The sequence below is a fragment of the Schistocerca nitens genome, chromosome 3, assembly GCF_023898315.1.
Source record: "Schistocerca nitens isolate TAMUIC-IGC-003100 chromosome 3, iqSchNite1.1, whole genome shotgun sequence".
NCBI lineage: Eukaryota > Metazoa > Arthropoda > Insecta > Orthoptera > Acrididae > Schistocerca > Schistocerca nitens.
The window spans coordinates 987,673,918-987,700,982 of NC_064616.1; the positions used below are offsets into that span (position 1 = coordinate 987,673,918).

The 27,065-nt window shown below is 40.4% G+C and overlaps 1 protein-coding gene across 1 annotated transcript in view; it reads right to left on the reverse strand.

Moving 5' to 3' along the window:
- Nucleotides 1-1,002: 1,002 nt before the first annotated feature.
- LOC126248007 (uncharacterized) overlaps nucleotides 1,003-27,065 on the reverse strand; it is a 109,590-nt gene continuing 83,527 nt past the window's right edge. The window contains exon 4 of the mRNA XM_049948589.1: nucleotides 1,003-2,720. Coding sequence (XP_049804546.1) covers nucleotides 2,435-2,720 — 286 coding nt within the window. The 3' untranslated portion in view covers nucleotides 1,003-2,434. The remainder of the gene's footprint in view (nucleotides 2,721-27,065) is intronic.

Sequence of the window (27,065 nt, forward strand, 5' to 3'; positions counted from 1 at the left end):
CATCTTCAGATCATGCCTCCAGATGACATGAGAAACCAGTGTATAGACCCGCTGCATAGTGCAGACTTTTACCTTCTGTGAACTGCTCCAGAACTGGGCACTTCTTGGCAGGTATGCCAGTACTACATACTGACTCTGTGCACTGTCCGCCCTGGAGCTGGTCCAGAATTGTCAGTCTAACAGCAGCTCCTTGCTCTGCCTCCTTACATCATCTGGAGACTTGGACTGAGGATGGTCGCATAGATGAAAACCAGTAACCAGAATTAAAAATGAAATGTTATTACGATTTGGACTACTTTTTAATAAAACATTAAGTATGACTGCTGTGTTCCAAAATGATATCAACAATTATTAAATTATTAAACAATTTTTTCCCCTGTGTGTTGAGGATTTATTGGGTTCTTGTTTGCATATACACTGTGAATACCAAGCTCACATATCCTATTACGTCCTCTTTTGAGACTATTAAGAGTCCTGTTGGTCATAGGTATTACCTCCAGCATCACTACTATGATGTGCTTGCAGCATCAAGAAAATAAAAATCAATACATTTTAAAAATGTACCAACAAGAGTGGCTGGTTCACTATCAAAGCAGAATCTGTTAAATACCTCATTAGGGTAATGGTGCGTAGACATCTATTAGGCACTAAGGAAATTTCATTAAATGTAAATTACAGATAAATGGAAAAATTATGCCAGAAAACTGGAAAGACAGGATGACATGAATAGTAGAAAGGAGAATAGGTGGGAAATAGGAACACAGGAAAGGAATGATTTACTTGGGGGGCTTGTTTTTAAACAGCTAAAATTTTTCTTAATGACGATGAATGAGACTGGGAAGCTCATTTGTTAGAATAATAATCTTTATTTCTGTAATTTAATAATACTTTTACACTGTAATATATTTGTTAGTTTCCAAATTATAACTTATATAGTGAAGAACACAATTTATGGGTACTAGTAGTGCATTTTTATGCTCCACTTTCAAAATATAGGTTACAATTTATTAGTAACATGTAAATCAGATGCACAAAAGTTCATGTGTGTCTTATTGTTCTCATTACATATTACATACATTCTCTGTGAGTAATGCTGAACTGCAGCCAAAACAGGAAGTCCAACTACAATTACACTCATTAACTACTGAATAACACACATTTACTTATAGCTCTATTTTTGAATTTATTGTATAGCTTATTTATCGCTAATAACTTCTTAATGCTATTACTGAAACACAGCTTCTATTAAATTTTATAGTCACATATTTAAGCCGCAAGAGTAATGTAGTACCAGTGGTGACAGTGTTTGCCAACAACTAGTAACCCATGACATGAATTAATGATTCTGTAAATCACTTCCTCTCAGTGGACTGTACAGATACCACAATGTGAGTATAAGAGTGCCAATTATGTTTTGCAGATTTTATGCAAATTAATACCACCAACAGAGACATAACTTTCCTAAACCTGTACTTTTATTTTAAATTTGCAAAATTGCAGTGACTGTGCCATGAAAACATGCTGTCCAAAATGAGCACTAGGTGTAAACAGATGCATTTGAGTTTTACTTCCCTACAATGGAATTAATGCTCTGACTAGAAGATAAAAATGTGCAGAATAAGTTATACATATAGTTATCAAATACAAAGTCCTTAACCACTGAAATGGTTTCAAATATTGTTGAAATAAGTACTGAAAATGCAAAATTACAAACTGAGCTAGTACATAAGGCAATCACTGAAAACAGATCATGTTCACCTCCACTATCTCATATATGTATTCTGCTATGTGCATTATGCACCACTGCCATCTCTCATCACACACCACCTTTTTTATATTTTGTCTATATATCCTGTATGTATTCTGCTATGTGAGTTATGTACCACTACTGTCATCTCTCGTCATATACCATCTTAACATAATTTTTCAAATTGACTTGTCCTATATCATGATGTGCTTTGCTGTACAAATTGTATGATCTACAGGACCAATAATATATCAAATCAAATCACTACCTCCATAGCACTGGGATTTCAAATATCACGATGTCCCAACAGAGTACTGGTCCAAGATTTAAAACTTTACACCTTCATTGTTTACTGAACAACTGGCTGCAAATACAGATTCATTACAAATAAACAACAACAGAATTTTAATATGTGTAACAAAGCACATAAAACTATTGGTTGTAAACATTTCAAAGTGTCAAATTCTGCCAATAAATCATCAGAAAACTACCTCTAAAATTACAAAAATAAAATATGGCAAGTGCTCATAACAGTGCATAGACCTGCTTATGTCAGTGATATGCTAGAAAGAGAGTAGCCACAGCTCAACATATATCTTTAATCAAATCATCTTACTGTTCAGGTGCCAAATCATTGACCACCTCACAAAACTTTAACTCTGTCAGCATACTTAGAGTGCGTACAGCTCAAAACATTTCTTTAATCCAATCGTAATATTGTTCAGGGGTTAAATGATTGAGAACCTCACAAAACTTTAACTCTGGCTGCATGCAGCTTCTTGAACACAAGTTTATAATGAAGCCTGGACCATGTAAGTGTCCATTTCCTGGCAAAACCTCAATGTAGACTCTGAAACTGGGTATATAACGGCATGCAATAGAGCTCTCAAAATATCCACCAGAGCATATTGCACAAAATTGCACACTTTGCAGATACTCTATAAGACACCATGGTAAAGTGGTCACAGGTAATCTGAAAGAAAAAAGCACATTTGAAGATTCATATCAGTATAATGTTACCACTTAATACATAAGCTGAATCTTAAAAAAAATCTTACTTCCAGGAAATGAAGTTTCAAGTACAATTAATAGACACTTTTAAAAGTGTGTGTGTGTGTGGGGGGGGGGGGGGGGGTGGAGGGGGGGGGAAGCGGTGGCAAATTATGACTAGTTTTTGGAATGGTTAGTTTCTCCCTCAGGAAAGAAAGGTTGGTGAAGGCTAGAAAGGAGGGACAGTTCACTCAGCATCAAGGATGATAGGGATTCACCTGTTGCATGGACAACAAGAAATGGACCCATTTCAGTCTGGGGTGTGAGTGACCTGTCCCTTCTGTCTAATCTCTCCCAACCTGTATGTATGTTTTATACTTAAAGGAGAACTTTTAGTGAACCAGATAGATCCACACCTGATATCCTGTCATGCAGTTGTAAGGTGTGCCACAGAAGTCAGCAGATGCAGCTACAAGTTTGACAACAACTGGAGGTTACCACTCATGGATGCACATGCAGCCTCTTGTCTGCACACTCCACCATCTGGATAACAGCTTTTAGAGATGGGCTCAGCCAGCTCTAACTCAGTTACATGTTTACCTTGCATATGTGTCATCAGACTGTTACTGTGAGACACTCCTTATAATAAGTTGTTTTTTAGACTTAATAAAGTTCAGTGTGTCAGTTATTGTGTGGTATTCTCTTATGGGACACATTGGCAATGGGTAGGGTCATATCTTCACATGTTTTTAATTGTACAGTTGCTTTTTGCATTTTGTTATAGCATGGATTCTCTGACTCAAACATTGGTGCAGCAACAGGATCTCATAACAGCCATGCAACAGGCTTTGCCAGCTCCATTTCCTCCTCAGTTCATGCTGTTAAATAGGGCAGCAGAAGATTGGGAGGTGTACAAATACCACCCATCGCAGCATTTTCATACCTTCCACATTACAGGTGCAGAGATATGTAATTGACTATTTTTTCCACATGGATTTACCCCTAACTTTTGTGAGGTGTTGCAGCATTGTAGGAACCTTCCTCATTATTGTTTGACACCTTATGTGCATTGTTGTCTTTCTATTATCAGTGCCACACAGATGTCATGGCCACTAGGGTTGAATTTTACCAGTGCAAGAAGCAGCCCCATCAGTCTTATTGTGCCTGAGTCATGATCCTCCATGGCATTAATCACAAGTGTTATTTTGTCACAACTAAATCCAAAGAGTCATATGCAGATGTCATAGTTCACAATATAATCATCTGCTCCATCCCAGATAAGGAATCCCAACAATCGGTCCGGCTGCTAGAGAACCCTTCCTTCGAAGAGGTTTTGTCAACTGCTCAGTCACATGAAGTCTCACAAGCTGCTGGTCAGCATCTGGAAGCCTGGTGCGATGTTGTGACCCTGAAAGTTGGCCCAGCTGTGTCCAACTGCATCTGGAAAGAATAACATTGTGGTGGTACAATCCATCCAGTCCGGCAGCTCCTGCGAAGTACTGTAGTGCTCCAGCCACCACTTCCTGTTGCTGTCCTGTGTGTCATGTTACTCCAAAGATGGCAGATCAGAGTGTCCACATTGTTAGGCCATCTGTTGTAAGTGTCAGAAAAAAGGTCACATTACAGTAGTCTGCCACTCAGCTGCACAGAAAACAGCATCAGAGGCCATGGATATGGATATTCAGGAAGTGTTGTCATCAAGTCAAGTTCCTAATCAAGATTCCAACAAGCTTTTTCTTGACATTTTGGTTCTCCTGTTACAGCTGCACCTCGGCTCTTTGCAATTGTCACCGGTAACAGGCATCTCATGGGTACAGTAAACAGCACTTCCCCTTGTGTAGCCAATACATGAGGGATGTCACCTATCAAACAGTGACTCAACCTATTACGTTTATTGTCATCCATGACACTAGTTCAGTAAATCTTTCATGTCTTTAGCTTTTTGGTTACAGACTCCATACAGTTGGAATCTGCCAAGGTGCCCTGTCAGTCTTTGGAATCTCTGTGCTCAGAATTTCAGGATACCTTTGAGGAAGTCCTAGGGTGTGCCACAGACTTTCAAGCCTACATAACTTCAAAGATGTTGGCGCTTCCCAGATTTTTTCATTTTTGGCAGATTTCCCTAGCCCTCCACCCCAAAGTGGACCAGCTCACCTCTCTCAGCATTGTGGTTCACATTTACTCTAGTAAATGGGTCACACCACTTTCCATTTTTAAGAAATCCTCTGGGAAAATGCATCTTTGGGGGTGATTTTAAGGTTACCATGAATTCACGGTATGTGGTCAACACTTAGGAATTGCCATATCCTGACAAACTATTCACATGTATAGCAGAAGGTCAATTCTTCTCAAAATTTGCTCTTTCCAAAGCATATCACTAGTTACCCCTGGATGATGAGTACAAGCAATCATTGTCATTAACATGCCATTCGACCTTCATCAATACCAACAGTTGATGTGTGGGGTGGCAAGTGCTCCTGCAATTTTTCAACACTGTTGAACAGGTCATGTCCAATATTTCACACTGCTTTAATGATAATAATGTCGTGAGGCCAGAGCCTCCCGTAGGGTAGACCGTTCGCCGGGTGCAGGTCTTGCGAGTTGATGCCACTTCGGCGACCTGCATGTCAATGGGGATGAAATGATGATGATTAGGACAACACAACACCCAGTCCCTGAGTGGAGAAAATCTCCGACCTAGCCGGGAATAGAACCCGGGCCCTTAAGATTGACAGTCTGTCGCGCTGACCACTCAGCTACCGGGGGCGGACTTCACACTGCTTTAACTGCCAGGATGACATCATAATTATAGGATATACTATGAGAGACCACCTGCACAACTTCTGGGCCCTATTTCAAAACCTCTGGACTGTGGGTCTCCAATGCAATCTGCATAAGTCCATGTTTTTCAACTATCTGTTGATTATCTGGGCCTCCTCAGCTCAAGGCAGGGTATCTGACCCATGAAATGTCTTTTCAGGGCCCATACGGACCCACCACATACCTCATGATTGCGTGAACTGCAGGCTTCTTAAAGTAAAATTGCCTATTATCACTGGTTCATTACTGGGCCATCCACCATCATGCAGATACTGCATCTCTTTCTCCACAAAGATGCTCCCCCTGTCTGGTCTCCAGCATGTGACCAGGCCTCCACCATGCTGAAGGAATGCTTCCAGTAGCACTGGGTCTATCTATCTTTGATCTCAACAAACCATTGAGTTTGGCCACGGGCACATCACAGCGTGAGCACAGTCCTTGCCAATTGGAATGCAGACAGCCAAAACTCTGAGCCCAGCACTGGTTGAATACTCTCAGGTTGAGAAAGAGGCTCTGGCCATTGTGTATGTGCTCACAAAATTTCAACTAATTGTGAACCACAAGCCCTTAATTTCATTATTTAGTCTGTCCACCTGGGTCCCTGAAGAGGCAGGCCACATGTTGCAGCAGTGGGTTTTGTTCCTCTCCAAATACAACTATGACATTCGTTTTCCCACCTCAGGATGACACGTCAATGTGCACGCCTTATCCCCACTGCCCGTAGGCCTGGACCTTGAATTTGATCAGGAGGACCTCAAGTGTTTCAATTCGTAAGTCTCCTCCTGCCAAGCAGTAGACGGTTTTCTGATCACTAGAGCGCGAGTCACTGAGACAACAGTGACCGACCCCATCCACAATCAGGTACTCTGCCTCATCCAACAGGGTTGGCCTTCTCGTCCTCCAGGCCACTCGTCTGATCTACTTTGCAACTACTTCGTTTTGTGCCGTTGTCTCGCAGTCTCAGAGGGGGTCCTCCTTCTCTCCACAGACGACACAGCTCTCAGAGTGGCCACTCTGATGTTTTACAGCTCTTACTGGCGGGGCATTGGAGTGCTTCCTACACCAAAACATTGGCTTGCAGATATGTTTACTGGCCTGGTGTTGACCAAAAGCTGGAACAAATGGTTGCTGCACGTCCACAATGTGCTAGTCAACAAGCAGTTCCCAGGTCACTGATCTCTCCAGAGCCTCCAGCAAACCAGCCCGGGGAATCCATTCATGTTGATTTTGTGGGTACATTTCTGAATGTGTTCTGGTAGGTTTTCAATGATGCATTTTCATAATTACCATGTGAGGTCTGGTGCCCTCAGCCACTAATGAGGTCATTATTCAAGCTCTCTCCAAAACTTTTCCTGTGGAAGGTCTTCCCGTTACCCGTGTTTCAGAAAAAGGGCCCCAGTTCCTACCTCAGGCATTTCGTGATTTCTTTCTTCAGTCAGGAATTCGACACATTCTCTCCCCCCCTTTCACCCACACTCTAACGGGAAAGCTGAGCACATCGTTTGACCCTCAAGACCCAGAGGAAAAAAATATTAGCAAGACTTCCCCACCGAAGAAGCATTATATTTTTTTCCAACAACCTACTGGACTACTCGTATCGCTTCCTGTAGCCCAGCGGAGCCTCTCCACACTCACCGGCTGAGGACACTGCTCCATCTCCTACATTCTGGATCTCCCCGCCATCGTGTTCTGGCATACTGGTTTTTACACTGGGGATGTGGTTACCACCATTGGAAACCAGCAGTCATCATGCACCAGGATGGCTGCCGCATGTACATCCCAATGGCCAGAGGACTGGGTTGTCAAGTGCCATCAAAATCAGCTCTGAGTCTGAATAACCAACACTACCCCCTCCCCCAGTCCGGGCCACAACACCACCTTCACCAGTACCCCGGTCGCTGGGCACCACCTACCCTCACGGGTTCTGGCCTCCTGTTCCACCAGTGGCAAAACTTTCGCCCAAAGAGCCTACACCTTCACAGACTCTGGCAAGAGCTTTGGTGGAACAGTCCAGCCGTAGCACGTATCCGTCACTGGTTCGATGTCACAGAAGCAGCCTCAGCTCGCTGTGGTGTCACTTCCACCCTCCGCACTGCCGCTCGACGTCGCCATGGATCTCGACTCAGATTGCTCGTTTCTGGTTTTGTCATCTCGTGCTCTGACAGGAGGCAGGGGGGAGAGGCCAGCTCTCCTTATGCTGGCCACTTTACCCCTCGTATCCCCGGGTCTTTGGCATTCAGCAGTTGCTCGCTGCTAGCTCGTCTCGTCTGCCCGGCCTCCAAATCGCAGTTGTCCATAATTCACCTTGGGGATCAACGACATTCTCAATGGGGGAGGGGTGTAGTTGACCCACGTAGATACTCACTCGAGATCGGGGCATGCAGTCGTAAGGTGCTCCACTGAAGTTACGAGATGTAGCTAGAAGTCTGACGTCTGTCCGGGAGTGTCACTCGTGTATGCGTGCACAGGCTCTCATCCACACATTCTACCAGCTGTCTAAAAGCTTTTAGAGACAGGTCCACCCAGCTCTAACTCAGTTGCATATTTACCTCTGCATGTGTGTTATCACATTGCTATTGTGAGCCACTCTGTGGCTAGTGTACCCATTATAATAAATTGATTTCTAGATTTAATAAAGTTTGTTATGTCAGACATCATGTGGTATTATCTTGTAGGATTAGAAGAGAACTAACGGTTCCAAAAACAAGGTACACTTTTTTTCCTTTTTATAAGTGTCTACTGGCTGTATGGAAATAGGAGCTCTCCTCCTGAAAGTAGGTACCTGACAGATATTTTGTGTCCTTGTAATTTTACAGGATCGTGGCCTTCCGGTAGTAACAAAGAACTACATAGTAGTTTTGAAAAGCCGTCTTTTAACAATCACGAACCCCTAATTTTGTGAAAGTGGGTTGATAAACTTAGTAAAAACGTAATAAATTACACAGTCAGTAACATGAAACCTCAACTCTCAACATAGTCCCCACATCAACAGATTACCTCTTCATTTAACAAAAATTTATTACTTCCAAGCAACTTTTTTATGTTCGAAACAGGAAAAAATACATTGGATATTTAAAGCACAGGGTTGGCAAGAACCTACTTTGAAGCCAAGGTTTTGCACTTTTGCCATTATAATGGATGATGTATGACAATCTGAACCACTGTGATACAAAAGTAGATTTTTAAATGCTACTCTTGGTTACTTCTGCCCGGGAATTTGACTTAAATTTGCCTAACCAAAGTTTTGAAAAGTACTCTCTTGAGCATTTTGATAGGGAGTTTACAAACAAAACTCCTAATAGTGACTGAAATTTTTCATATGCAGAACTTCCTTTAAGATAATATGCACTATCTTCTAAATGAACCTTTATTGACTACCTGGAATGTGCCAAATAAGTAGTGTTTGTGCAGTCATCTTTAACTCCATTTATTTAGTTGGCTTTGAACATTAGTACAGAAAAACTCACTCAAATCAGTTAATATCTGGGATCTAGTTCTCAGTTTTTAAAATAAGAATGTTTTATCACCATATACTGTTACTACTCATCTTAGATGATCTTTCTCCAAAATGTGTGATATCAGTTACTTACACTAGATGCCAAAACACAGATGTGCATTGCATTATGTCTGAAAAATGTGAACAAAACAATTTCAGCAGTCTTACTTACCACAAAAATGTTGCCATCCTATCAAATGAAAGTGTAAGGAAGAAAAACCAGTTATTCTTCTTTTCATTGAGTAGGTGGTTGGTACAAAAGCAATAACAGCTTGATATATTAATAATAATTTCTTAAATTTAATAGAAAATATAGGGGCAAACAATTTAAGAGAACAATGAATGTTTCCTGATCAAGCACCTTCCTTAAAACATAATCATATGGTTGTCTCACTCATTTCTCCTTCTGATACTGAGAAAATTACATATTCTTTCGAAAATAATAGGTCACCTGGATTTTCTAGGGTTTCCGACACAGAGCTATATACTTGATATCGTGTAATGAGCGTTGTCTTTACTGAAGTATGTAGCACATTACTAGTTCAGGACTTTTGTCCACAGAAATTGAAATATGCCATTGTTAAATCCCAGTATAAGTCACAGGAGAGATGTCAATATCTACTAACCCATTTCACTACTGACATCATTTGCCAAAATTTTTGAGGAGGTGATGTATTCTACAACAGTATTCTGTCTGAATAACAATAACATTCTTTGTAAATCAAAGTTTGGATTTCGGAAGAGTTACTCGACTGAGAATATCATGTACACATTCACTCACCAAATTTTAGAAGTGTAGCGGCACTACCATTTGGGATAGGAAAAGTCAGTTTTGGTGCAATATTTCTGAGCGTGCAAGTTACAGCCAAGCGAGGGCCTCTTTACAGTGAGTTATGCTCACCAGCAGCTGCGAAGTAAAACAGAGGCCACAGGGGCGTAGAACTGCTGGAAAAAGTACACACAGCAGTTTGCACGGCTCAAGTCACAGGCAGAAAGGACCCATTGGCCAACCTAAGCATTACGAGTACCTGACACAGAGTGGCGCATTTAACAAAACAGAGGCACACAGCAGCATATAAATAGGTGCCGGTTCACTAACAAGGCATTCAAGTGTGGCAGCCCTCCTGGAGGGTGGCGCGTGTCACACCACTGGCTACACACAGGAGCAGATGGGGTGCCAGCATTCCAGTCCACGGCGGGTCACTGGTTTCACCCTCTGAGGCTGACACGGAGTCTGCAGCTATCCAGCGGTGGGCCACGCCACAGCTCGCTACTGTAGGGAGACTTGTCGGCTGCCGACACACGCCGGAGGCATCCCGAGGCGAGGGCAGCAGATTCGGACGCAGCATCGCAGGCACTTGTTGTCGCCCTCGATCTGAACCACGACAGCGAAGAAGTGCGCAGCGAGCTGCCTGTGGCTCCCGGCGAGCGGCACTGAGGCAGCAGGGGCAAAGACCACCGAGTCGACTGTCAGCGCATCCTGATGTCGCGGCCGTACGAGGCCATCACACGGCAGTGCGTGGACGAGTCTCTGAGGCAGCCATTCCACACCGAAGTGTTTCGCAGACAGCCGAGTAGTGTCCTCAGCATCGCGGGACCCGGTGACGCACACTGAGGGGAACGTGGCACTGTACTTGGAAACAATAAATCACTAGGAAAGCTCGAACGAGTCTTAATACGGTGCCTTCTTTCTCTTCCCACTACATTTGGTGTTGCCGTTACATTCGGTGTCAGAAATTCCGATTACATTTGGTGTCAGAATAGCTGGACGTCGTCTGTACAGCACGATGTTCGAGCCCACCACCTGCATTACAGTCACGAGATGTGAGTTTTGACCAGTTTTATTTTGAGTGTTGGACGTTTTTTTTCTTTTTTTGTGTTTTTGAGTACGGCTTGTGGCAGGCCATTGTAGATGTTTTGCGTGGGCGTAGTATTTTTTGCTGTCAGAGTAAGTGTTAGTGTATTTGGGGCAGTAAGATGTTGTTTTTGTGGCATTTGATTACTTTTGTATTGGTTTGAGTATGATGTTACTGACTATGATTACACTGAGGTGTAGAGAGTCGGGTTATTTCTGTACTTAACTGTTTTGTTTTGGAATTAACGAGGAATGAAAGCGAAACGATGGCAGAGTCGTGAACGCAAGCTGTGTTGGAACCAGAAGCAGAACAGATGTTGTTAGAAAAGGTAGCACAGTTGACAGTGGACAATACATAGTTGAGGAGTGAATTAACATCTAGAAGTGAGCAGGAGACCACATCAGATCAGTTGTTGTTGCCTAGGATGCAGCAGCAGGACATTGATCCAGCTGCTGCGAGTTTGATTATACTGTTTTCTGGCAAGGCATCTGAGGATGTGCGTTCATTTGTGGAGGACTTGGAAACTTCAGCTGTGATGAATGGTTGGTCAGATGCACAGTTGTTACATGCAGCCAAGATTAGATAATGGGTGAAGTGAAGACATATGTAAGGTGTTCTGAGGCATTAAGGAAGGCAGAAGAGTTTAAGCAGTTGAAGGAGGGGCTAGTACAAAGGTACAAGAAACAGAACAGCACTCCTTACTTTAGGGAGAGGTTGAGTACAATGACAAAGAGACAGGGGGAGACAGTAGAGAAATTTGCAGACAGAAAAAGAGAAATTAATGAGTACACTTACGAGTTGGGTCAGAGTGATGAAGCAAATGGTGTTCTGTTGCAGGAGGCCGAGCAAAGGGGACTTGATGTATTTTTGAATGATTTACAAGCGCATATATTGCGGAAAGTCAGTGAAGTGACTCTTAAAGATTTGTATTTGGCCATTCAGCTGGCAATCCAATATGAGGAAATAGACGTGGTAATGGGGGTATGTGATAGATAAACAGTGTTTACAGCGGGTATAAAATGTTAAGAGTGTGGTAGTACGGGACATGTGCAGAGGAAATGTACCCAGTCCCCAAAGAATAGAGGAACAGGTGGAAATCAACAGTGTGGAGGATGGAGAAGTGGAGTTAGTAGATGTTGTAACGGAACATATTAAAGGCTTTACTTTAATGAAGTATGCGATCCCTTCCAAATTCAACCAGTTTAACGAGTATTTATGATTATAGAAAAGTTATTGTGTATGTTAACAATGATTGCACAACATGTCTCCATAAACAGTCAACCCATTAAATTATACTGAATAACTGACCCACACAAAAGTTTATATCACTTGATCACTGATACAGCAAATGTCATCATGAAAAACACTAAGTTTATCTTAAATAATTAATATGAAGTACGAAAAATAGTGGCCAACTTAGGTATTTTGGATCTCCTTAAATAAAAATCACCCAGTGAAACCTATTTGTTCACTAGGAGCGTTTTCACTCAGTATTCACGTAATCAATCCTATTTTAGACGAAAACCAATGTAATTCTTCATAATTCACGTTACTTACTTATTTATGCAAATTAGAGAAGTCAATTGACAAACTTCTAAAAAACGACCTTTTTGTAACAAAGAATTATTCTGTCAAGTCAACAAATCTGTCTGTCATTTTAATAACATGTTAAATTATGTCACTCGATGCAAATTAACAACTTTTCTGCACAAATTATGATAACAGATGTACATGTGACTTATAAACTATATCTCTTTTTAGTAGTTCTTTGACAATGTTATAAATACAAGCAGTCGGAGGCAGTCCGGGGCAGTCGGAATGTCACTTTGGTGAAGTGTGTTTCTGTGTTATTGTTTGGAAAAACAATGCAAAGAACATGTAAAGGAAGTACTACTTTGTGTTGTGTTATGGTCTTTGGTGGACAGTGGAATTAATATGGCCACTAAAGTAATAAATATTTGATGTTTACATACGTGTTGGTTTCGCTCGTTCTTTATCATCAAAAGCACATGAAAAACACGGGACCTCATGTTTTTTAACCCTAGACAACCAGATTTAGAGCCAGCATCAGCATCGAGACACAGCAGCGATCCAGCAAGCAGCAGCGATTACTACAATACAATACATTGTAATGGCGCCAACCTAACATCAAGTGCTAACAAGCTCCGTAAATTGGAGTGAAATAGTGCGTTTACAGCAATTAGCGATATCAACGACGACCAGGTAGACCATTTACAAGGTGGACAATTGTTAAACAGTAGAGGAGGCCCAAGGCCCACCTAAGGGAGCTACTGTTCAATTTAAATGCTACAAATACATATGCAGAGGTGGAACATTCAGTGGTAGGTTCCATAGGAAATAAAAAGTTTAAGATTTTGTTGGTCACAGGGGTGCAAGTGTCAGTAGCTGTTAAGAGTTTAATGGGAGTTTTAGGCCCACCTCGTTATAGGTTGTGTGGATTGGGGGATAAGGAGGTCACACCTTTGGGGTCAGTGACAGTTGACTTTTGCATAGGGAAAGTCCAATTTGAGGCATGCATGGATGTAGTAGTACCATGGGTAAGTGAGGGCTATGACATGATCCTAGGAGTAGATTTCTTGCATCAACATCATGCCAAAATTGGCCTTGGACAACGAACTGTGGAACGTGGTGTAATGTTATCTCAGCTAGGGGAAACTGTTGTCGATGCAAAGCTGTTGCAAGGGGCGTTCAACATAATGAACAAACCAATTGAACCACGTACACTAGTATTAAGGCTTAATTCCCATGAGTGTGTGTCTGGTGGCACCGGGAAATTGCTTTGGGTAAGTGTGGGGTCGAATCTACCTGTGGGCACAGTATGTGTTATTGAGCCATTGGAGGATAATGAAGTTTTGGGTCCTTTGGGTTGTTTTGTGAAACATAGTATTTTACGTGTACAGGAGGGGAATGACGAGCGAGTAGTTCCCATGAATGTGGATAATTTTAGCGCTGTAGATGTGAGTTTGAGAAAAGGAGTTTTAGTAGAAAATTTGGATGTGCCAGATGATGAATACTGGTGTTCAAGAGGTAGGCAATGCAATCAACCACTAAATGCCAGTAGAACTGCAATGCGTGACAAAATTAAGCATTTGAAAGAAGGGGAAAGAGAGCATATGGAAGAATTATTGTGGGAATTTAAGGATTTGTTTTTCCACAAGGCCCATTGCCAACAACTCCATTAGTTCATAATAGGATACCAACAGGGAATGAAGCACCTGTTTACCATAAACCATACAGAATACCGAGGTATTTGCAGCCGATTGTGGAGGATTTCGTTGATTAACAGTTTGCGGACAGTATTGTAGAGCATAGTAATAGTTGCTGGGGAGCGGGCATTGTCGTTGTGCCTATAAAATCTATGGATGGAACTAAGAACTACAGGTTCTGTTGTGACTACCAATACCTCAATAATAAGACAGTAACGGACGCATACCCCATTCCAAACATATCGAAGACTTTGGATCACTTGGGACAGTGTGAGTACTTTTCTGCAATGGATTTCATAAGTCGTTATCATCAGTTAGAGGTGGCTCCAGAGGATCGTCCAAAAACTGCGTTGTCTACTCCTGGAGAACATCAGAATTCCATTTGGTTTGAAAAATGCTAAGGCAATGTTTCAGAGGTTGCTAGACAGTATGTGCAGGGGTTTGAAACCACGGCAGTGTCTTGTCTATTTGGATGACATTATAGTGTTTTCAGGTAGTATGGAGCAACATAGACAGCAGGTAAGGGAAATCTTTATGAGGTTAAGAGCAGCTCGTATGGCATTGAGCCTGGAGAAGTGTCATTTCACATTAGAAGAAGTAAAATATTTGGGTCATATTATCAGTAAGGACGGAGTGCGAACAGATCCGAGGTTGGTACAGGCTGTAAGGGATTTTCGGGACTGAAAACAGTTAAGGAAGTTCAGTCATTCATCAGAATTTGCAATTTCTATCGAAAGTTCATGAAGGGTTTTGCAGATTTAGCCAGCCATTGGCGTGATTGTTACGGAAGGGTGTGAAATTTGAGTGGACAGAAAAATGTCAGGAAGCGTTTGACAAACTTAAAGAAGTGTTAACATCAAGTCCCATTCTTGTGTTTCCAGATTTTCAAAAGGAGTTTATACTAGCCTGTGATGCATTGAATCAAGCATTAGGGTGTGTTCTTAGTCAGGAAAGTGATGGGAAAGAACATCCTGTAGCCTATGCGTCCAGGCAGTTTAATCCAGCAGAAAGGAATTACTCAACTACAGAGAGGGAGATGATTAGTGTAATCTATGGAATCACATATTTTAAATGTTATTTATATGGAAGAAGATTTCAGGTAATGACAGATCATGCTGAGTGGAAGTGGTTGTTGGGGTTGAAGGATCCGTCAACTAGACTCACTAGATGGGCTGGGAGGCTTAGTGAATTCGACCACGAGGTGAAGAAGCACGGTAATGTGGATGCACTAAGTAGGAAGGTGGCAAAAGTAGAAGTCATAGGTTATGACCTATTGGTATGGCAAGAATTACAGGACACAGACAACAATTGCAAATTGTATTGAACACAGTCGCAATTTAATATGTACGACAGTCTTCTGTGCAGGGAAACAAAGTCAGGACCAAGGGTAGTAGTGCCAGCGAAACTGAGGGATGAGGTTTTAAAGGAAGCACATGATCATGTGTTATCTGGTCATGGAAGGTGTAGAGCAATGAATAGGAGAGTGGTGGAGAGGTATTGGTGGAGAGGTAGGAAAGTAGATGTGGATCAGTATGTTCAGAATTGTATACCATGTGCGATGAGAGCAGATTTGAGTTGGAAACAGATACAGCTACAACGATTGCCAGAAACGACATGTCCATTCTCTATGTTGGGGATTGATGTCTTAGGACCTTTCAGGCAAACACCATCAGGGAACAGATTTGTTCTGACAATAATAGACCATTTTTCAAGGTATGTGGAGATGGTGACTATGCCAAATCAACAGGCAGCAATGGTCGTGCAAGCATTAGTAAACAACTGGATTTTGAAGTATGGTGTACCGGAGACAATAATTACTGACCAAGGAACCAACTTCATGTTGGATTTAATGAAGGAACTGTGTAAATTGCTGAACGTATAGAAGTTGAAGGTGAGCGTGTTGCATCCATAGTCCAACAGAAGTACTGAACGGGTACATAGAACAATCGGGAAGATGCTGAGTTTTTATGTGGATTCTCATCACCATCAGTTGGACGAGTATTTGAGGCATATTGTATGTGCATATAATGCAGAAATCCATAGAAATACCGGTTTGTCTCCGTATGAGGTAGTGTACAGGCAAAAAATGCCGTCACCGTTTGATTTGGTTAGGCTACAGAAAGGAAGGTCCAGTGAATCTGTACATCAGTTCGTGAGAACAATTCGGGATGTTTGGAAACATGTACAAAAGGCAAATATGAAGGCTTTGGAAAGGCAGGAAGACACAGTGAAGTGGAAAGGAAGTTTACCGGAGTATAGATTAGGGTGATGGGTAATGCTATCCACCTCCTATACGCCAAAAGGGAAAACAAAGAAGTTCCTTACAAGGTATCAAGAGCCATACCGAATAGTTGAAACCATATCCCCCATTAATGTTAAGCTTCATCTGGCAACTAGAACAACAATAGCACACATTGGGCAATTGCGGCCATTTAAGGGTTACCCAGAAGTGATTCCAGGTTTGTCACAGGAAGGAAAGAGGAAGAAAGAGAAGAGTGAAGAGAGGTGCTAAGCACAGAGAAAACCAGGAAGATAGAGTACAGCATGAAGTACCATATGCTTTGCAATCCAGAAAGCAGTAGAGCATTTGTAGTTTTTTTTTTTTGTTTTCTTGTTATGTATCATTGGGTTTGTGCAGATTAATTAGGCATTGTATTTTCATATATGTATTTTCGAGTGTGGTGAGCCTGCTAGGGACAGCAGTCTTTGTGAAGAGGGAGAAAGGGTGATAGTGATTCTGTCCTCAGGTCACTGAAAAGGGGAGCGTTGAGCAAGTTGGTAGAAGTAAAGAACTGAGGAGGTATTGCTGATCTCAGCAGTTAACAGCCAGTATGCCGAGATGACAAGGGAGGAATTACGGAGCTGGCATAGAGGGAAGGTAACAGTATGTCCAGCCATGGTGATAAGCACCAATCCAGACATGTGCACGGTGCAGTAACGTTTAGCCATGAGGTAAGAAATAGACTGTCCAAGGGACATTGTGGAGCCTAAATTGAGCTTGCAATGGGTCGGGATGCACTGGATCTTCTCCACCTACAAGAATTTGTTAGTAGCAGCAAGTTGTTTTGAGCGGGGAGTATTGGCAGAAGCGAAACATAGAGAGCTCGAGGGGAGCAGAATTTTAATCAATGGCACTGCGTGTTACATAACAGGACCAACCTTCCATCTGCCAGCGTCCATTTCAGGAGTCGTGCAATTGAATGTGACACAGCCACAGCTGTACTGGCCAGAAGCAACTTTGGCCAAGGCAGAATGTGACCTTGTTAAATCAAACTCTGGAATTGGGTCTGTTGAGATCCGTAAACCAGTACATTTTAGAGCAAGAGGGGCACATATCACCCGTAAAGCTTGTGCAGTATGTCGCTTAGTATAAGATTAGATTAGATTAGATTTACTTTCATTCCAATTGATCCGTAGTGAGGAGGTCCTCCAGGATGTGGAACATGTCAGAAAAACAACAATACATGACAAATATTTACAATTAAAACAAATAAGCTAATGTACCATTCCACAGGTCCCAAGTGGAATGATCATCATTTTTTAATGAACACTAAGAGTAATTTTACAAATACTAATGCACTGAATTTAAATTAAAAAGGTTTTTTATTTATTTATAAGGTAATACAACTACTGTAATACTTATTTACAATGAACACATTACTGCACTGAAATGGTGCAGAAGTTAGATTATATTAACACACACACACACACACACACAAATTTTCAATGAACACATTACTGCACTGAAATTGTGCAGAAGTTATGTTGTACTTATATACAAATCAGTTGGTTTTACTAAGAAATTCATCAATGGAGTAGAAGGAGTTGGCCACCAATAAATCCTTTAGGCTTCTCTTAAACTGAATTTCATTGGTTGTTAAGATTTTTATGGCTGCTGGCAAGTTATTGAAAATGTGTGTTCCTGAATAATGCACACCTTTTTGTACAAGACTAAGTGACTTTAAATCCTTGTGAAGATTATTCTTATTTCTAGTATTGATTCCATGAATTGAGCTGTTGGTTTGAAAAAGTGATATATTTTTAATGACAAATTTCATTAAGGAATAAATATATTGGGAAGCAGTAGTTAGTATCCCTAGTTCCCTAAACAGGCTTCTGCAGGATGTTCTTGAGTTCACACCACATATAACTCTCACTGCACGTTTTTGTGCCCGGAAAACTTTAGCTTGGCTTGATGAATTACCCCAAAACATAATCCCATATGACATTATGGAATGAAAGTAAGCATAGTATGCCAGCTTTTTCATTTTTATATCCCCTATGTCTGACAAAATTCGCATTGCAAACAGAGATTTGTTAAGACGCTTCAGCAGTTCTGTGGTGTGCTCCTCCCAGTTGAATTTATTATCAAGCTGTAATCCCAAGAATTTAACACTGTCCACTTCTTCTATCTTCTTGTCATCGTATGTTAGACATATACTCTTGGGACACCCCTTACAAGTTCTGAACTGCATGTAGTGTGTTTTTTCAAAGTTTAGTGACAAAGAATTGGCTAGGAACCAGTGATTAATGTCCACAAATATTTTATTGGCTGATCTTTCTAAGACTACATTTGACTTGCTATTTATTGCAATGTTTGTATCATCAGCAAACAAAACAAACTTGGCATCTGGTAATGTTACTGATGAAAGGTCATTGATATACACAAGAAAAAGTAAGGGCCCCAAAATGGAACCTTGTGGGACCCCACATGTAATTAGTTCCCAGTTGGATGAGGCCTGATAGCTTGATACATGTCTCTTTCCTAATAACACCCTTTGTTTCCTGCCAGAGATATAAGATTTGAACCATTTTGCAGCATTTCCTGTTATACTATAATATTCTAGTTTACTTAAAAGGATATTGTGATTTACACAGTCAAATGCCTTTGACAGATCACAAAATATACCAGTTGCCTGCAATTTTTTGTCTAATGAATTAAGCACATTTTCACTGTAAGTGTAGATAGCCTTCTCAATATCAGAACCTTTTAGAAATCCAAACTGTGACTTTGACAGTATGTTATTTGAGATAAGATGGTTATAAAGACGACTGTACATTACTTTTTCGAAAATTTTTGAGAATGCTGGCAACAGTGAAATTGGACGGAAATTTGATGCTATTTCTTTATCTCCCTTCTTAAACAGTGGCTTAACTTCAGCATATTTCAGCCATTCAGGAAATATTCCACTAATAAACGACTGGTTACACAGATAGCTTAATATGTTACTTAGCTCAGAATCACATTCTTTAATTAACTTTGTTGATATTTCATCATACCCACTAGATGTTTTTGATTTTAAAGATTTTATGATGGACATTATTTCTGTTGGGGTAGTGAGGGTCAAATTCATATTAAGGAAGTTACTTGAAATGTCTGGTCTAAGGTAATCCATAGCAGCATCTACCGAACCTGACAACCCCATCTTGTCAGTAACAGTTATAAAATGTTTGTTAAAAAGTTCTGCAACACTATACACATCTGTCACCAATGTATCATTTACTCTTAATGCTATTTGTTCCTCTTCATGCCTGGTTCTACAGGTCTCCTCCTTCACTATATCCCATATTGTCTTTATTTTGTTATCTGATATGACTATCTTTTCCTTGTAATATATTTGCTTTGACATCCGTAAGGAAAGGCAACGGCACTCTTAACAGCCATTGTGGCAGAACAGGTGAGTGGAAACCTTGAGAATATTTCATGTAAGTTTCCTGGTCATATTATAGTTTTAGGTGGAGATTTTATCTTAGGTGCTATAGACTGGGAGATATGAGCAACTATGGTGGATAACAGGGAAAAAGAAACATGCAAAATTGTTCTAAGTGGTTCATCCAAAGTTACCTTGAGCAGTTAATCAGAGAACTGATGCAAGAAGGTAACATCTTACACCTGATGGTGAGAAAAAGACCCAAACTTTTCAACCCAGTTAGCATAGGAAAGGGAACCAGTCATCACAAGGCCATTACAGCATCACTGAATATAGTTATAAATGAGAATACAAAGAAAGGTAGGATATCTTTCTGCTTAGCAAGAGCGACAAGAAACAAAATTTACATTAGTTGAGTGGTAAGCATGAAAATTTCATCTCCATTACTAACAATGTTGCATATCAATGGGCAAAGTTCATGATTATTGTACAATATGCTTTAGATAGATACTAGCTGAGGAAAAAAATTAAATGAACCAAAAATTAGTTTAAGTAGAGCCATGTGTGAAGCATTCAATAAATTTGAAAGTAAAATTCAGTCTACAAAATTGACAGAAAATTCTAAAAAGTTTTAGTCTGATGTTAAAACAGTAAATGGATTGAAGCCATCTGTCCAGACAGTCCTTGACCATAATGCCACTGAAATGGATGATAACAGAGAAAAGGCAGAATTACTAAATGTCTTTTACCGAAAGTGTTTCACACAGGGAGGTCGCACTGTAATGACTACAGTAGCACACACAGCAAGAAAGGCATTCTCCAATTGCTGTGATTTACTGTTAAAGTTCTGAGAGGGTATATTCCTAGAAGAGTCAAAAAATGTATTTCTTTCTCCTACCTATGAAGATGATCAAGATAAAATTAGGGAGAGTCAAGTGCACATGGAAGTTTATCAGCATTTTTTCTTCCTGCAAACTATTTCCAATTGGAACAGGAAAGGTTGAAGTGACAATGGTGCTCAAAGTGTCCTCAAAGACACATCACAAGGCAGCTTACATAGTACACAGGGTGAAGAAAAAATTCTGCACTTGGTGTTTGGTATGCGATTCCTTATCCCAGTTCTAGACAAAAGTGTATCTAGCAACACCCAGTTGGTTTAATACAAATGAGAGTTTAAAAAAACAAGGCTATGGCAACACTGTAACTGCATACAGCATGGCCAAAAACAGATAGCACGAGCTCCATGCTGTGCTAGAGCTGTCCCATTTGCTCAGTGAGGTGAGGCAATGTCATGGGCAACAGATATGCAGACGGGCCAAAGTTTGTGTTGTTTTCCCGCCAAACTTTTTTTTCAGTTAAAGCATCAAATTGTATCTCATTTACACCTCCACAATACAGTATCATGTATATTTCTTTCTGTTACTGCTAGATTTATTTAAGAATGAAGACATAACATGAACTTATTGCAGACATAAATGACCACTTTGTTTCGTTCGTGACACGCATAATGCCAGCAGAAATAATAGTCAATATAGTAGCATTGTCTATGTCCAATGATGTACAAAAAATACAATACATAGGATACACTAGACTGCATATTATGCTAAATACAATAATTGCATTCTGTACGTTTGACATCTGGGTTTATCTTCACAGAGCTAGTACATAACTGTACAAGCAACATTCCAAAGTGTGGCAGTGCACCATCATGCTAAAACCATAGCTGTTGATGTGAACACCAAGTGGAAGGTTTTCTAGTGCATCAGACAAAGTATTGCAAAGAAACATATGAGCTGCTCGGGGGAACACAATGGTAAGCGCCATCGCCGTGTATTTTGCGGTAAATGGCTAATGATACCACCTGTGGGATGCACAATGCAGTAAACTTACTAGTAGTTCCAAATTCACTCAACAGATGTCAGGGCAGAGCTTAATGGTAAGTGCCACTGTCTGTCTGTTGCGGAAACATAATGGTAAGTGACAGAGAGAATGGTGGCCAGTAAAAACATCTCCGAGATTATGGCAACAGTGAACATGGCAGAAGACGAGGAATATACTTCCAATGATACTAATATCTTCAAGAGGGATCCAGAATACATTCCTAATGATTCAGATGACTCAGAGGTATGTTATTTTGTAAATATACTGTTTTTAGTACGTTTCACGAACATAATGGTAAGTGCATGTACATAATATTATGTTCCTTAAGTACATTAATTTTGAGGTTATTTTAGAATGGCTACATTTTTTTGGCTAAGTGGTGTGTGAATGCGCATTTCTCATATATATTGTTACATGTAATAATAATAAAGGCAATGGTAATAGTAGTTTTTGTTGTTATACAGGTTAATAGCGAATCAGATCATATTGCCCAAAACAACGAACAGTGTATCGCTCCTGCAGAAACCATTCAGGAAGGGGCCCTCGAACAGACAAAGAGGTCATCTCAGAAAAGGCTGAGAGTTGATTCTCAATGCAAAATTAAACAGAAGAGGCTTAATTTGGGCGAAGAGTATGTTTCTTGTACAGGAGCAACTGTAAGTAAGACAACTGTGGGACCTAATTGCCAGTGCCTTCGTAAATGTTTCGAAAAAGTAGGAGATTTGAATGTGATAAAACTATTAAAAACATTTTGTGAAGTAGGTGATTTTAACATTCAAAATGCATACTTATTTGGTGCAATGAAATCTAATACTGTTGCACATCACCGAAAAGCAGCTGGAGAAAATTCCTGGAGAAACTGTACTATTTCCTACAGTGTAAAAGTTAGTGGCAGTGATACAAAAGTATGCAAGAAAGCTTTTCTTGCTATTCAAGCTCTACATAACAATCGCGGTTGTGTCGAAAATATACAGAAGAAAATCGCATCCGGATCGACCACGCCACCCCAGGACAAATGGGGCAACCATACCGTACGTCCGTATGCTTACTCTGAAACTAGTGTTAACCATATCAGGAAACACATCGACAAAATACCGAAATACGAGAGTCATTACAGACGCTCAAACAGTCGTGCCAGATTGTACCTGGGCACAGATGCAACAATCGCCTCCTGTTACGAGCACTATAAGAATCTGCAAGGAGATGTCCTATGAGCCAGTATCTGCAGACAAGTACAGGCGAATTTTCATTGAAGAGATATAACATATGAGTAAAGTCACCAAAGAATGATATGTGTAAGACTTGTGACATGCTCATAGTGCAAATTGAGAGCACTGATGCCCCCCAACTGAAAGTAAGTCTGGAGCATCAGTTGGAATTACACCAACATCGGGCAGAAGCAGGGCAAGCTAACATTTCCATCCACACAAAACGAGCAGAAGCAGACAGTAATGTACATGTTGTGATTTTTGACTTGCAGCAGACTCTCCCAGTTCCTAAGCTAAGTTGTGTTCCAGCTTTTTACAAAAGGAAGATTTGGTTGTATAATCTCCATATTCATGATTGTATCAAGAAGAAAGGGCGCTGCTTTTTGTGAAATGAGACTACTACTGGCCATGGATCAGAGGAAATTTTGAGCTGCCTTTTACGTTACTTTGCAAAATCTGATAACTGCTGTGGCCAAAATAAGAACTGGAACATGGTACGCCGGCCGCGGTGGTCTAGCGGTTCTGGCGCTGCAGTCCGGAACTGCGGGACTGCTACGGTCGCAGGTTCGAATCCTGCCTCGGGCATGGGTGTGTGTGATGTCCTTAGGTTAGTTAGGTTTAAGTAGTTCTAAGTTCTAGGGGACTTATGACCTAAGATGTTGAGTCCCATAGTGCTCAGAGCCATTTGAACCATTTGAACATGGTACTGTTTTGGAAATATCTAATTTCAACTGGTAGAGTTCATGTGATTGAACACCACTTCCCCGTGAGCGGGCACACAACGTTGGCGTCCGATAGAGATTTCGCGACAATTGAAAATTACGTTCGCCGACAAGTACAACATGTGTACAGTGCAGATCAGTGGTGCGAGATCATCAAGAAGTCAGCTAAGAAGAATCCATTGCTTGTATATAATATGAAAAGAGAGGATTTCTATCAAATGTGACACTCTAAAGAAGCATTTGTCTTCAGAAAGAAGACAGTTGATGGTCGAGATGTCAACCTAAGGAAAGTATGTAGGTGGAAGGTAACCTCCGAATATTCATCATCTTTATTCATCAGCGAGACATTTTGTCATAACATTTGGCATGAGATAAGCTTCAGGAAACGTGGAAGGCAAGGAGCAGTTCCTACACTTCGGCTTAAATACAATGGGCCAAGGCTTATTGAAAAGAAGAAAGTTGCTGACGTCCTGTCGCCCCTAAATTACATACCTCCTGTCCACCATGGATTTTTCCTGTCACTAAAGCCAACAGTTTTGGATGAAAAAGACATTAGTAATGAGAGTGATGAATGATTTTACAGTTTCAGTAAAGTGTTGAAGACTTAGTGTAAAATTTAATATGTAATGTTCTATCACTATGTGTTGTTAATGGTGTATGGTAATGTAATAATTTTTGTATATTTCATTTGTTTTAGTCAGTTCTGAGTTTCATTTATGTCTGTATAGTAGAAGATATATGTTAGAATCACTACAGAATAAAAGGACTGTTCAAAAAAAAATTATTCAGATTTGCAGATCAATTGAAACTTTATATGTGCTGTATCTCGAAACTGTGATTTTGGCGCTTACCATTTTGTTCCCCCGAGCAGCTCAGATGATATTGGGGCACATTCAACTTGTCCAGAAATAGATAAGGGACCAAAAGCACCCCTCCCACGATTCCAGCCCACAGGTTTATGCCAAAGCTTGCCTGAAAGCCACATTCATGGGAGACATGTGGGTTGTGTTCTGGCCAACAATGGCTGTTGTGGAGGTTGAAAATACCTTCACAAGTGAAGCTGGATTTATCAGTCTATATCATATTATTTATAAAATGTTCATGATCTTCCACTTGGTGCAAAACACTGTAGTCATCAAATTCGATCTTCTGGCCATTAGTATTGAGTTAGTATGTAATGACATGGATGCAGTTCTTCATCGTACAACACTTCTACAACCAGTATTTGAGACATCTGGAACTGTCTTGCTGTATCATAAGTACTTTGCTGAGGTGATTGGTGAACTGTTTGTTGAGTCCATTATTTCAATCATTGTACAAACACCAAACTGACAGATAAATAAGGGGATACACTATCAAAAGTCATCTAAAATCATTCAACAGAAAAAAGGCATGTGGACCTAATGGGACACCTGTACAATTCTATGTCAGATGTGCACAAGAAACTATTTCACTTTCAGCACCTATTTATCATATGCCGTTGGAGTAATGAACTGTTCCAAATTATTACGAAAATGTGCAGATCATTCTTATTATACAGCAGGGTCATCAGACATATGTACATGACTATAGGCCTGTATCACTGACCTCAGTCTGTTGTAAAAATATGGAGCAAGTTCCGGCATGATGTGAAATTTTAAATATTAAAATGCCTTACATGACCGATCAGGGAAAACAACTTGCTTTTAAATGCAAATAAGACAATGTACATACAGTTACAAGCAACTAAAACTACCAAGACTGACAATGTCTCACTTGAACTAGTTAATTCAGTTTTGGGCAAAGTAGGGAATCACAAATTCATTCATATATTGCTAATAAACACTTGACACCAGAGGACGATATCAGCAAAGTATGCTCTAAAGCAATTGCTACCCTATTCTTAACGAGAAAAATGACAAGGGCAGTGAACAAAGGTATACAGTTAACAATGTGCTATGGCCTAGTCTACACTCACTTATCATACTGCATTACAGTCTAGTGATATGCAGCACACATACATATTCATAGGTTACCGAAGCTTCAAAAGAAGGCTGTTGGATACATTATAAATGTTACCCAAAGACAATCATGCGAAAATAAATTTAAAGAACTTAATGTCATGACTATCCATTCATTATATTTATTTGCAACAATAATGCACTTCAAAGCAAATAGTACTGCACAGTTAAATAAAGATATACACTACCAGTCAAAAGTGTTTGATCAACTATCACAACTATGAATTTGTGGTTAAAACAGGGATTTCATTTTAAATATTCTATCAAATCCTAATTCTGATAACAAAACAAGTATAATCATGTAGAGACTAACTGCCTCCCTTGTGTATCTGACTGGTTGTTCACATAGACTGGTGCTGATGAGTATCAAGAACAATATTGACATGCCTTTGTCTAAGATGGTCCCTCCGAATAACCCTTATTCCTCCAGTTGTCTGTGTATCGAACAATTTGCACTAGTTTACAATACATTATGTGCACCTAGCAGTGTGTTTGTATACCTGATCAAGTACATACCACATTACCTTGTAATGGGGCAGAAGCAAGAGACTGGAATTGAAAAACACACTGTAATTGTAGCTCTGCATCAGGAAGGCTATTCTAGTAGGACAGTAGCAACAAAGGTTGACATAGCCCAATCTACAGTGGTGTATACTTTTCAGTAGTTGAAGCCAACTGGTGCTCTTCCAAGTGTCTCATGCTCTGGAAGACCTCAATTAATATCATACAGGGAAGATCAATTTATATGTGTACAGAGTAAATGTCAGAAGACATGTACAGCACCTGAAATTCTGTAGGAAATAAATAGTATACGAGCAGCTCCAATCTCCATTTCAACAGTGCAATATTGTCAGTGGATAAGCTTTAAAGGGGCCACCAAACCTTTACTCTGCTGACAAAATAAGGTGAAAAGATTGCAATGGGCACAGCAACATAAAAACTGAGGCACGCAGCAATGGTCCACGGTGTTATTCATGGATGAATCTAAGTTTGGAATATTTGTAAGCCACCATCAAATCTTTATTCATTGAGTTTTTGAAGAACATATGAAGAGTCAGTCTGTGAAGCCAATGATGAAGCATGGTGGAGGGTTGGTCATGGTGTTGAGATGAGCTGTGGGTGATAAAGCTGGTGATCTCATGAGGATTAATGAAATATCAAAGAAGGAAGGGTATCACAGGATATGGATCCAGTTCCATCTGACATGAGACTTATTGGTCATGGAATTGTTCAGAAGCAGCACAGTGATCCCAACCATGCTTCCACATTATGAAGCGGGTATGTCAACAGAAAAGAGAACTGTGAGGAACTGATGGATATGATTTGGCCATGTCAGTCACCTAGCTTAATCACACTGAACTCTTATGAGATGGACTTAAGAGGAATATCAGGAAACTGAGGCCATCTAATGTTGAAGATATATGTTGCAATTTACAGATATGTCGGATTGGACTAAAGTACCTGCAA